Source organism: Dermacentor silvarum, chromosome 4 (assembly GCF_013339745.2).
Source record: "Dermacentor silvarum isolate Dsil-2018 chromosome 4, BIME_Dsil_1.4, whole genome shotgun sequence".
NCBI lineage: Eukaryota > Metazoa > Arthropoda > Arachnida > Ixodida > Ixodidae > Dermacentor > Dermacentor silvarum.
The window spans coordinates 80,509,405-80,522,157 of record NC_051157.2 but is presented as its reverse complement, the minus strand read 5'-3'; the positions used below and the strand labels follow the sequence as shown (position 1 = coordinate 80,522,157).

At 46.9% G+C, this 12,753-nt stretch overlaps 1 protein-coding gene across 1 annotated transcript in view; it reads left to right on the top strand.

Annotated features, from left to right (window-relative positions):
• Positions 1 to 12,753, top strand: part of LOC119448721 (Down syndrome cell adhesion molecule homolog) — a gene marked incomplete at its 5' end in the record, with an annotated part of 259,262 nt that overhangs the window by 189,036 nt on the left and 57,473 nt on the right. The window contains 2 exons of the mRNA XM_049666473.1: positions 10,144 to 10,275; positions 12,366 to 12,533. Coding sequence (XP_049522430.1) covers positions 10,144 to 10,275; positions 12,366 to 12,533 — 300 coding nt within the window. The remainder of the gene's footprint in view (positions 1 to 10,143; positions 10,276 to 12,365; positions 12,534 to 12,753) is intronic.

Below are 12,753 nucleotides of genomic sequence, written 5' to 3'. Positions count from 1 at the left end.
CACGTACCTTCGCCCGCTGCGGCGTATGCTTGCTGCCAGCATTTTGACAGTCGTTGTCTGCGGTCATTCAGTGTGATCTCTTCGTGTTTGTGCGCGCTCACACCACGCTTGTTCATTCAGTTAGTAATAGTCGGGCCACATTTTCCAACGCACGCTACACACGCAATGCTGCCCGGGTCAGCAGTGCAGCGCTACAGGTGTGTCCCTTCGCACGCGCTGCCCACGGGAACCGCTTCTCATCAACACCACCGTTTCACACGCGCCTTCTCGTGGTCATCGAGTCTCTCTTCATGTCGGTCTACTTACGCCGCAGCACACCTGCTTACTTAATCAGCTCATGTTTACTACAATTCATATTGCTACCAAAGCCGCTTACCTTACTTCGTATGACATTGCTGTGTTGCTATCGCATTCATTGCTTCGCCCTTAGGGCGAAACTGTGACATTTTTTCACTCATCCTTATCGTTCTCCGCATTCCTTCGTTTCTGCTTCCGGCTATCGTTGTACAGTTTATCAATAATTTCATCTCATTCTCCCTCCGAGGCGGTCATGATTTGGCCATTCACTCAACGCTTTCTATCGGACCTGGCCAGTACGGCTATGTCAAGTGACTAGAAACTAGCCCATAGTAATAGACAGTTAGACTACCTCATTCCGTATTTTCTTCGTACAGAGAAAAAAAAAATGCAATCAGCAGTTTGTCTGCCACTGAAATAATAAAAGAAGAAAAAAAGAAGCAAGGCTCCGCGACCCGCTTTTGCTGCATCTGTAGCGCGGTGACGCTTAATCGTCGACTCGAGTGACAACCTTACAGTGGTATTAGAGAGTTCTCAGTTGTTCTGCTCGTCATCATGATTGGTTGCCACTTCTTTGTAAACTAGTGGCATTATGAATTAATTTTATGTGCACCTTGTTTGTCAAGGCTCTCGTTCCCATTCAAAACATTCGACCTCGCGTAGTGTATTGGCTCTCCATTTTATCGAGGCGCTTAGCTCAGTCATAACACCTTTATTTTGATCTGTTCTTGATTAACGACGTTTTCAAGCTTAACTCGCTCAAACCCACCCTCCTCCTCACCCTCTCTTCCTGGCACACAACAGTAAAATCGAGCCCGCGTTTAAGCGTTATCGGCCGTCTCAAGTTCGCAACATCGCTCACTGTTAATTTTTTTTCTCTTTTTCTTGATGTAAAGAAAAAAAAACGTTGCCCCGAAAGCAATGCATCAAAGGAGCGGGCGCCTCTGATATTTCAGTGTGCCCACGCAAGATGCTTGCTTTCGGCGCGACACTCCAGGGCAAATATATCGAGCGAGCCAACACAACTCAGTGACGGGAAATAACGAACCGCTGCATACACCATTCGAAGAAATAAAACAACGTAACCGCTTTCTTCGACATCGATCTTTCTCGGTGTCCTCCGCCCCAGTTACCGCGTGTTCTGTCCCCGCGCTATCTCGAGCGACGAGTTATAAAGAGAGAGAGATAAGAAAACGAGAGCAAAATTGTTGTGTGCACGAACGCAGATAAGAAAGTGAAGCACTGACACGGACAGAACGTAGAAAGAGAATCAACTAGCGGACGCGGCGCTCGTTCCGTGCGTGCGCGCGCACTCACAGCAGCCGCTGCTATTTTCCAAGAAATTATTTCACGGCCCATTGCACGCCTTCTCTTCATGCCTGGACCATCGCTCAGGAGGAGCGCAGCCTCCGCTGCCGCAGTTGCTGCTCGCTTGCTTGCCAGAAATGCGATGCCGCCCTCTCTGCCATCGGAGCGGATTTGGACGGCGTCCCGCAAATTTATGTCGCTGGCGCGCACCCGTTCTCTCCTTTTGATGCTCGGTTTGCAGTTATGCCCGCGTTGAGTTTATTGAATTTTAATTCTTTTCGGTTTTTCTGTGCGTTTGAAACGCCTGTGGAAAGAAGCGAAAATGTTCAGATGGTGCTTCAAAACTGTCTTTACGTGGCTATGAAAGAACCTAGGAAGAACGAAAGTAAGAGATACTGTAAAATGGATGTGCGAAGGCAAAAAAGGGGGGAAAAAAACTGGCGAGTGGATGGATGCGTGACGCGACCTTCGCGGATGAGCCCCGTAAGGTCAAAAGTAAACAAGCACGGGCGACATTGTACACTACTCTTCCCCTTCCTTTCTTTCTTTCTTTTTTTTCTGCATCTTTTCCTTCTTTCTCTCACTTTTTTTATTTTTTGCTTTGCTGGGCTTGACATTTTCCACTTTTGGTAAATTTTCTTCGTAGTTGCTTGCCAGATCTCGCTGTGTTCAGTCCATTAGCCACTCTTTTCTCTTGGGTTCAGTTTACTTTTTCTCTTCTGCCACGGACACAACTGTCGTTTGTAGCTTTATTTCTCGAACCGCCGATTGGACAAAATGAGAACACGTGCCGTACACTTCAACGCACACACGATTTTTTCTACAGGACTGGACTAAGCCATGTCTGCACTCTTTTGTATTTTCTGTGCGCTACAGAGCTCCAAGTTATGAGGAAACATAAACGTCGTCATCTTCATCATCACCGTTGTCGTCGTCGTCGACATTAACATTATCACAATTATCATCAGCCCTTTGAAAATGCGAATGGCTGCGAATGGCTAATCTGTACTGCTCTGCCGACTCGGTCATATATGCCTGCGAAATTTATAAACTCATCACGATACCTAATTCGATGCTGTCGTTGACTGCATTATCCTTATTTTAGAATAGAAGAGAATACAATATAATATATGTCTATTAGAAAATCCTACGTGCCCTGTAGCATAACCCTGTTTGCCCCTATATAACCAGATAGGAATTAACAGGATTATGGTAGAGGCACATAGGATTTTGCAATGTAGATATACCATGTTTATTTCGGCACCATGTACATAACCACAAGTGAATCTTAGTCCACTTAAGCGTTGTGGCTGGTGTATGTGACTATAAAGAATATTTAAACTGTGAGGCGCATTCATACAGTCATCTCTATGTGCTGATACAGCTCAATGAAGCTGGAATTGGATTCTGAAAGACTCGTGTATATACATCTATCCGCCGATGCGTGAAAAAACACCATTTAATGGTAGAAAGTATTTGCAGACGCAACATCTGTAGGTTAAAGGTCACACAGTCGGCCTTGGAAATTAAATTGTAAGGTTTTACGTGCGAAAACCACGATTTGATTATGCGGCACGCTGTAGTGGGGAACTCAGGATTAATTTGCACCACCTGGGGTTTTATAACTTGCACCTAATGCACGGTACACAGGCGTTTTAACGCGACAGCGTTAAGGGCGGCGTTGTCGCAGAAAATCCAGTGTCAGTGTCGGCGTCGGTGTAAGCATCGGAGTCTGGCGGAAATAATCATGCCGAACCACATCATCCCGAACCACCCCGACCAGGCGGGCCCTTCGCGTGGCACTAGGCGTTAATGAACAAAAATTAAATTTCTCGAAGTAAAATTCGCCAGAAAAATTGTAAAAGTACGACTAACAGCAACCTACAGACGTGATAGCGTCGGATTGTAATTTGAATACACGAGAAAAAAGCCTGATAAGCAGCCAGGGATCCTTGAGTGCTATCGCCTTCCACTCTTAAAGGCGAAGCTGAAAATTTTGATAGTGTATCGCTGTACTTTGGTTCTACGCAACATTGAGAGGAATGTTGAAAACCGAGCCTTTCTAGATTTTGATTGGGGCCCATGTCGCAGAAAATGCTTTTAGCGAACGAGCAACCTGGCGCTTTCACATTGGTTACTCAGTTCGCATAATCTTTCTTAAATGTAGCTATACGCACTTTTGCTGCAATAACAGTAGTGTTCGCAGAATTTGTTGCGGGCTGTGGAGCTTTCACCAGTTTTATCGCGGTGCGATGATTTATCACCAGTCTATTGTAATACGTTGAGCTTAAACCGCTACTGTATTTGTATCCTCAATCCACGCTTCCAACGTGGGCGCGCCTAGAAGTCGTATGCATCGATGAGCAGGGTATTCCGACTGATGTCATATCAAGTGAGCACGCTACAAGTTCTGTATGCATCACTTGCTCAACTCTTACCATTACCATATTATTTTTGTTTTTAATTACTTTATCAGCCAAGCACCTCGCTGCCGCATCATTCTGGGGCATGCGTGAGAAAACCCACACCGGGCTCGGTCGAATACTTCTGGCACTGCGGCACCAAGCACCATGCTTTAAGAGCGGGTAACTAAATTGCTGCCTTGGCAATCAAACATGTCTTCTACAGACTTATCATCAAAGCTTCAACTGCCCGGCCAGCGAGCTGCGTTGGCTGCGGCACAGGCGCGAACACGTGTCACGTGATGTCATTTTTACGTCATAGCGATAGTATCGCTGGTCTCTCCAGTGGTGGACCTGGAGACAAATTTGTTAGTACCGGTAGGACGCAATGATTGTATACATTTATTTTAACACGAAAGTGTTTTATGCCGGGGTCCACCAAGACTTCACTGACGTATTTCCGTCACGGAAATACGTCATCTATGACGTATATTTCCGTCACGGAAATACGTCATAGAACATAATACAACGAAAGAAACCAGAAGAAAAAGTTCCACAAACATGCAAAGTTTGGGAACCGAACCCAAGACCTCTCGGTCCGCGACGACAGATTGCCGAGCGTTTAACCCATTGCGCCACAAACGCATTTGCTGAGAGCTACACAGACGCGCCTTATATATCTAACACTCCTCCGTGTACCCGCGCTCTTGCTCGGTGCGGTGCCGCCGCCTACGAGCAGAAAAGAGAAGTACTGCATTATGACACTGACGCTATAGTGCCTAGAATGTACTTACTAGTGTGCCGACCGCCCGGCGTTTCCAATGGGAGACGCTGGCACTGCCGGTGATGCCTTCCGCCGGAGGCCCCCAGACGGCGACACTGTTTGGGACCGTGCTAACCGAGCGGCGCATCACGCGTCACTTGCGCTTCGGGTGCACTTCGGATGCGCGTTCGTAAGCGCAGTCGGTTGCGGCGCGTTGTTGCTTTCGAGCAAGTAGCATGTGGTGCCTCCGCATGTCATTGCTGGGTTTCTTTCTGTGCGCGTGGTTCGCACTTGTGTCTGTTCACGGACGGAACCGAGATGTCGTCGCAGAAAACGAGGCGTAAACACAGCACCTGTTTTGTCCCATATTGTACAACTGGATACCGCTCAAACAACGAGCAAGTCTCATTATTCAGCGCGCCTGTTGACTGGCCAGAACGTTTTGCCGAGTGGGAGAAGAATATAAGAGGGCTGATCGAAGGCTAACTCTGGCGGCTGTCGCTTGTGAGAAGCACTTTAATAATTGCTACATTGAGCGCTCCTTCAAAATTAGTCGACGGCGTGTGGCCCATGAAAATGTGCCCTGTTTAATTACCTTCATTTATGGTAATTAATTTAATTTATGGTAATTAGATACAACTTGGTGCGAATTTGAACATGTCTCGCATATAATAGTTTACTATGGAAAAATGTTACACTTCTTCGGAAACCACGTATTTATTTATTGGTATTTTTCGCAGAAACACCCCGTATCGTGTAGCGTTATAATGATAACTGTGCATACGATCGTTTGCAAGTGCAACGAAATCATATTCTTTCGATTACACTTTGCACCTCAACCAACGTTTCGCAGGGCGAAACGGGCTGGGGCAGTCCATTGGCGTCTGTCGCACACGCGCGCGTTGGCTAGAGACGCCGCTCGGCATAGCACGGTCCGTACGGCTATCGCCGTCTGGTGGCCGCCGGCGGAAGGCATCATTCTCCGTGCCACCGGAAAGCCCGCGGTCGGCACACTAGTAAGTTTATTCTAGGCACTATACTAACGCGCACCGACAGTGAACGCTTCGGTGGTCTCAGCACTGCGACGCCTCGATGCCAGCATTCGAAGGGACGCTGGCATCAAGAAGCACTACCAACGCCACCTAGGTGGCGTTCACCGTACTCAGCACAGCGGAGCGTGGCCTCCGCAATTAGCTCTGAAAATGTTTCTGAAGTTGATCGCGGAGGCTGCAATTACGACGCGCTGTACGCGCTGATTTGACTCGGTGACGATTCAGTTACGTGCTTTGTCTTGCGCGTTGTATTAGTGTGTCAGTTACGTGCTTCGTCTTTCGCGTTGTGCTAGCGTGTGCAGCGTAGTGCAGCTTCCATATGCACGACGGTTGCTCATGGTCATCGACGTTGGTAGTCGTGATGGAGGAGACGTGCCACCAGGCGTCAGCGTGGGTGCATCAACGCCTAAGGGCGCTTTAGCCACAAAACACCAATAGACATTATATATCAATGTGCAATAAACATTACACTACTTCTGTGAAGACACGTTTCACTTTCGTGTTCTATACCGATTCTTATATAAGAGGGATCAACCACATTTTTTCAAATATAGGCGGTAAGCTGCCTTCGACTAAGGAAGTACGTCTCCAGTCCCCGTCGTTTTCGTGAAGTAGAAGACATTAAAAAAGTCACAGGCCTGCGCGGCACACACCGCATAGTCAGAGCGTAAGCTAGTGGAGCAGCTCAAGAGTAGCTCCAATTTGGGCGCCACGCACAACAGGGTCTTCGCGGCAATCTGTTCGCCTCGTTTTGACGAGAACGATCTGAACTGCCCGCCCCGCGTCGACGGCGAGCTGCGGCTTGTAATGCTCTCTGCACAGTAGTCTGGTGAGCCCGATCAAGCCTCACAACTGCAACTTAGATGTCGGGCACGCTGAGTTTGCAGGCACCTTAACTAGATGGCGCCACCATAGTGGCAAAGACTGGGGATCACGGTTTTTTTTTATTGCGCGTCTCGATTGAATCGCATCTGGTCGTCTGCGCACGCTGCGTTTGCAGGCGCCTCACCTAGATGGCGCCACTGTACTGGCGGAGGCTCTGGTCATCTGCGCCTGCGCGTCTGCCTAGGGAACGTTTATAGGGCATTTTTCAGCTGCCCGGCCGATAGCAAGTACTTGCGCGGCTCAGTGGTAGAGTATCTGGCTCCCACGCAGCGGGCGCAGGTTCGATCCTGGCGGGAACCGGGCACTTTGTTCGCATTTCCGGCGATAGCGGTTACGGCGGCGGACATCATCGGCGGCCGACACCATCGCGAACCGAAACGTCTATTGGAATGAGCCCATAACAGCTTACGTTGTAAAACACCGTGCGCACTTAGTATCCGTCAAAGGCAGCATTGGTTAACAATGAGGAACTGTGAGATATTGCCTCTTTCAATGGCAGCACCAAATGGGCAGGATGCTTGAAACGGAGTCGCATAATTGAGTCCGTACACATTCACTCACAACATCCGAATTGGCGAAGCATCCGTGAAATAAGCAGTATCCTTACAGCACAAAAATACCTAGACTGTAAGGCGTAGCAGATCTCACTGCGATGAACTCGGGAAAATGCGAGCCAAGCCCCAAAATTTCGGTATGTTCGAACGAGAAACGCGTAGCGTGCGTCACTTGCGGAAACGTGTTCCACCAGTGGGATATTTCACTGCTTTGTTTTGGGTAACAACGAGACTTGTGAACCAACTACCGCCGCTCCGTCGAAGTTCTCTTGGATACGTCACGCCGCATAACTATGTTCACGGTTGTACGACTTCAGCTTTCATAGATGTCATGCTCAAGCGTGGTCAGTTACGAAATATTCACGCACTTGGACTTTATCAAGAAAACGTACTATATTCCCTTGTAGATGATGGCTACATGCAGCTTTGAAGAGGCGCGTTATGAAGTTGCTCATGTTGCTGCCGTGTGGTGCCTCCGAATATCAATTACAGGATGTGCTTCCAAGCCACCGCAAAGCTTGGGCTTTTCATGGCCACTACCATACATGGACGATTGCAGGGCATTGTAACTCCTGCACACATGTCTTGAGGTCATTAGTGTCATGCTGCAAAGGAGAGAAAACGAAGCTTTGCTATACCTGTGATAACTTAGAGGCAATGCCAGCACACAAATGCAGCCTAATGGACATGTAAGCAACAAAGTTACCAGGCATCTAGATAAAATCGGGGATTGAACACGGCTACTTTTCGAAAACAAGCCCTACTAGACGGCGCAGCTATAGATTAAGAAATGGCCGAAAATCACGGGATTCCTTTTCTGATAGATTATTTATAAATGTCAACCTGTCCGAATAAAAACACGCGCATTAAAAGAGACAGCTGAAGTTGACGTTAACTCCGAGGAAAGGTTCAAAATTCGGCAGATACACTTAAGACTGTTTACGTGTGGGAATGTGAAAGCATTATAGTCCCTTTTGTGAAATGCGATAGCGCTCAGTTTATACACTTATGACGTGGCGTTGAAAGTCCATATCAGTAGACACAGCACCGATGAAATCCGAAGAGCAAGTGACGCGCGGGAGGCAGCGTGCTTATCTTATGCACTCGTGACTTGCGCCACCTCCTCACCATTGACGGTGCCGTCACCTGCCCAATGGCGCACGCACTAGGCACACCTTTAGTCAACCAGAACCGTGGAGCCACCGATTGGTCCGGGAAACGTGCTCGTCTCACACCGCTGAGGCCTGGGTTCGATTCCCACCCAGATCGAGATGCGCCCAATTTTCTTTACAAAGCAATGGATCTATTTTGTTTACAGGAACCTTCCTGAGACATTTGAGGTCAATGCCAGCATTTTTAACGTGTTTTACTCTTTACGCCGTCGGCCATTTTCAGAACGATCACTTGGTCACGCCGCCGACAACGACGCCGGATTTTCGCGTAATGGGACATAATTATAATGCTATCGAACTCTTTGCCACGATCAAGTCAACCATAATTCTACCTTGCGCTAAACAATGGTTGTTACAGGAGTTGAAGACTACAGCACACAAGCGGCCGGGGACTAATGAGGAAAAATGAATCCAAGCGCTGACGGCCACGCTTTGTCCTCATCCACTTGTCAGTTGTACTCTTCAGGTCATGAATAACCAACCACCCTAATTCATTACGTTGCTGTGATTGTTGTAACATTTAAATTGCTAGTGCTTCCCGACAAGAGATACAATTCTAAATGGCTGTTCAAGTTACAACCGCCTAGAAATCTAATCGCAGGAAAGGACTCTTTAAGATTGATATATTAAAAAGCTGTTACTCTTTGCGATAAAATAGGCATAAATAGATGGTAACAACCCACCGGACAAGTTCACAAGCCATTCAGAAAAAATGGCACGTTGAAACCAATCGATAACGAGAAGAACTAGGCACATATTCGCAAAGCTTCTGTAAGTGCTTTCTGCCATTGGCCTATACAACGGTGATCGTGCCATTATCACGGCGATCCCAATCACGGGCGACGGGCACTCGAGCTGCAAACAAATGAGCGAATGCTCTTCCGTAATATAGGTCCTCTGGATGCTTTGAGGTAAAGAAGCACCCTTCAACGAAAAACCAGTGCCGCTTTCAGAAATCGCTAGCTTCACTCCTCTGCGCAAAGTTTACGTAATCTAGATAAGCGTGCTGGGTTCTGTATGACTTTTTAAGCATAATATAAAAACGTCGCAGGTTCTGCCAGATGGAGAAGGATTGACAGCGATAGACAGGTGTTAGAATATTACACAATGTAAAGCTCATACTTTTATAGGCAGCATAAAGTGCAGTAAACGTTCACCTTACTAACTAAACACGCGTGGTGTTTTCCGACAAGGGGCACGAATGAGCATTGCTCCCTCGAGTAGCCGCGAACACTCGTGGTCACCGCGCTGACATAATAAGAAGCGCCGGCAGCGGGCAGAGTGCGAGCTTGTCCCAAAGCGAACGTTCCGCGCTGGCACTTCCTTTATAACGTTTCAGTGTATCATGCCTCCGAAACTCCTCAGATCACGTGATACCAGAAAGCTGGTATCACGTGGCCGGCGAGTACCAGCTTTCACGATCGCGATCACGATCAGTATCGCGATCACGTATGGCGAGTACCAGCTTTCTGGCCTCGACTGAGCACCCGCGCATGCGCGGCAGATCACGTGACCTCCAACACCGGGTGGGTGGGCCGCGCATGCGCCGTCAAAACCTATTATAGCTCGACGACGGCTTCAAACAAGAGCTTGAACCAGAGTCTTAACCGGACCAATCACTGTTTCCTGCTTTGATTTTGTCGTACACAGAGACTGAAGCTTGCGGTCTCGTATGCTATTCTCGTTTTCAATCGGAATTTGTGCTTGCAGAGACACCCGACCCGCCTGATGACATTCGAGTTGCAGAAGCGACCAGTCGACGCATCTCGCTGCGCTGGAATACGCCTTTCAATGGGAACAGCGATATCCTCGGCTATTTCGTTCAATGGAAGGAAGTTTCCGGTGAGCTGCTGTTCGTGCACGTAAATGGCACATCCTGCTGCAAGGCATATCTTGGAACAAAATAAGACGCCCGCTAAGAGCAACAAATCAATCAGGAGCGTAGGAATGAATGTTTGCGGAGTGTTCATGGAGGGAACAATAGCATTCATAGGTTTACTCTGTCACGAAGAGTGGAAGAAATACCAATCTTCCTATAGGAACAGATCGACTATGAGCGTATTATTTCGCGAAACGAGCACGGACCACTTTTGAATAGACAGTAACAAACAAAAACAAAAAATGTTGTTTCAATATAGCGTCCTTTTGTTCAGACTAGTACAAGTTCCCAGCGTTTCAGTTATAAAGCAGTGGTATGCGAAAACCAGTTGGGCCCATGTAAAGAGAAGCTGACGTCATGGGAACTCAGACCATGAACGATAAGTACGAACTTTTGCATTCCACTATTATTTGACAGCTGAAATATGTGCGGTAAAGTCTTTCTTGTTATGGAAAGGACACTGTGGTGGCTGGAGTTTTCTAAAAGGTCATATTGCGCGCATGTTTTCATTCGCTGGAATCAGCCAGAGAAGATCGCGCTGCTTGTTCCAGTAAATGTAGGCAAGAATCCACGTAGGTGAAAGCATTTGTTTTCACCAGCTTTGCTGCATCTGCAGCATTGGAGCAGCGCGCACAGAGAAGGTATAAAGAGAGAGCTGACTCATGAAACGTACTTCCAAATTATGTTAGGCGTGGCGTTAATGTGTGTACATCCTACCACGTGATGGCCGCACAGAGTGAAAAACTGTGTTCTCTGAGGCTGCCAATTAAGGTCCTGACAAAGGTGCTGTGGCTGCCAAATAAGGTGCTGCCAATTTAGACATGCGTTAATTTAGACATTAAGGTGCGCAAAATTAGACATGCTGTCGCCACGTCAGAAATACCTGTCGTGAGCTTATAGACGAAAAATGCTATTACGTCAAGCTAAGCTGACATAATACAAGCGTAAATTTGTTTAACTTTGTCAAAAGCTACCATTTAGTTTTTCCGATAATCAGGTACAAGTGAAAGACTACCACTGGCAATAAATTCACCTTCCTAGAGCAACTGCCGCTGGCGCCACAAAATTCGACAAGTTCGAACGAACGTTATTTTTATATTTATTATGACAAATAAAATTCGCTGAGAAAGCAGAGTAAGTTTGGTATAGTAAGTCTCTCAAACATTTCTGGCAGTAAAACAGGCCCAAATTCAGCCAACGAGTGCGATACGACCATTACGTCCAACGCTGTGGTAATCTCTTTGTTTGCTTTGTATATATAGATTTATTTATTTTTACATACTGTAACTCGCACATAGCATTGAAGGAATGGAAGTTGTTATACTTAAACCACTCCCCCTCAAAAACTCTTAAATACTTCCACTCATGAACCCGCATTAGCGTTACTACGTTAGAGGAATATTTACCCATAGAACCATGGAAGGTGAAGCTCGATTAAAAAGTACCGTGACAACTGTTTTGCTGAAACTAATTTATAACTGCCATGACTCGCACCACGCGTAAAACTGGCAAAATGAATCTTTAAGGCCGTGACGATTATCCGAGGACTCAAGGGTGTCATAATAAGCAATCATCGGTATCCAGACGAAGCAGGTAACTTTAGGAGCAACGCAATTGGGCAAATTTTATCATCTAATAAAAACAGTAATGGGCCTAGCATTCACTCCTGTGGAACACCAGAGGAAACGTCGACGATGGGGAATTGAAATTGAGAAAGTTGGGGAGAAAGAAAAGTGGGAATCGTTAACAAAAAGTAAATTCAGAAAGGTCAAATCGGCCTAAAGGTGGGACTGTCGGTGCGAACGTGTTTCTGTTATTTTTTCTTTCTGAAGATGAATAAATAAGGCGTTGGCACCAACAAATAGTACCGACCGCTGCTTTTCACATTGATGACATGGAAATGCATCAAACAATAACATGTCTCTGTTTTCTTCTCTTAACAAATGCTTAAGTCACGCGAAAATTCAATGTCCGTTGGCACAACGCTTGTCGCATCCGTCCGCACACAGCGGCAAGATGACCACGATTTGTGTTTTATTGCATTTACTCTCAGGTTCCTGGCAGAAGGATTCTCGACACATTGAGGTACCCGGCTCCAACACGTCGGCTGTGCTGGATGACTTGGAGCCCATCACTGCCTACCACTTGCGCGTTCTCTCTGTGAACAAGTTCGGGAGGAGTGAGCCCAGTCCTATGATTTCTGTTACTACGGACGAAGAAGGTAACGTTCGCATTCTTTTGAGAAGAACACTTGTTACGCTGAAGAACTGAAATGATTTGTTCTTCGTAATAGAGCGTACTTCAACTGCGAAGCTGAATGAACAGTTTCGATGTGTTCTCTATATATCCGACAAACGCTGATCAGAAAGAAGGCCAATACTCCATATATCAGAAGTCAATTCTTGGGTGCACAAAAAAAATATTACCGATGAAGTGCGAAC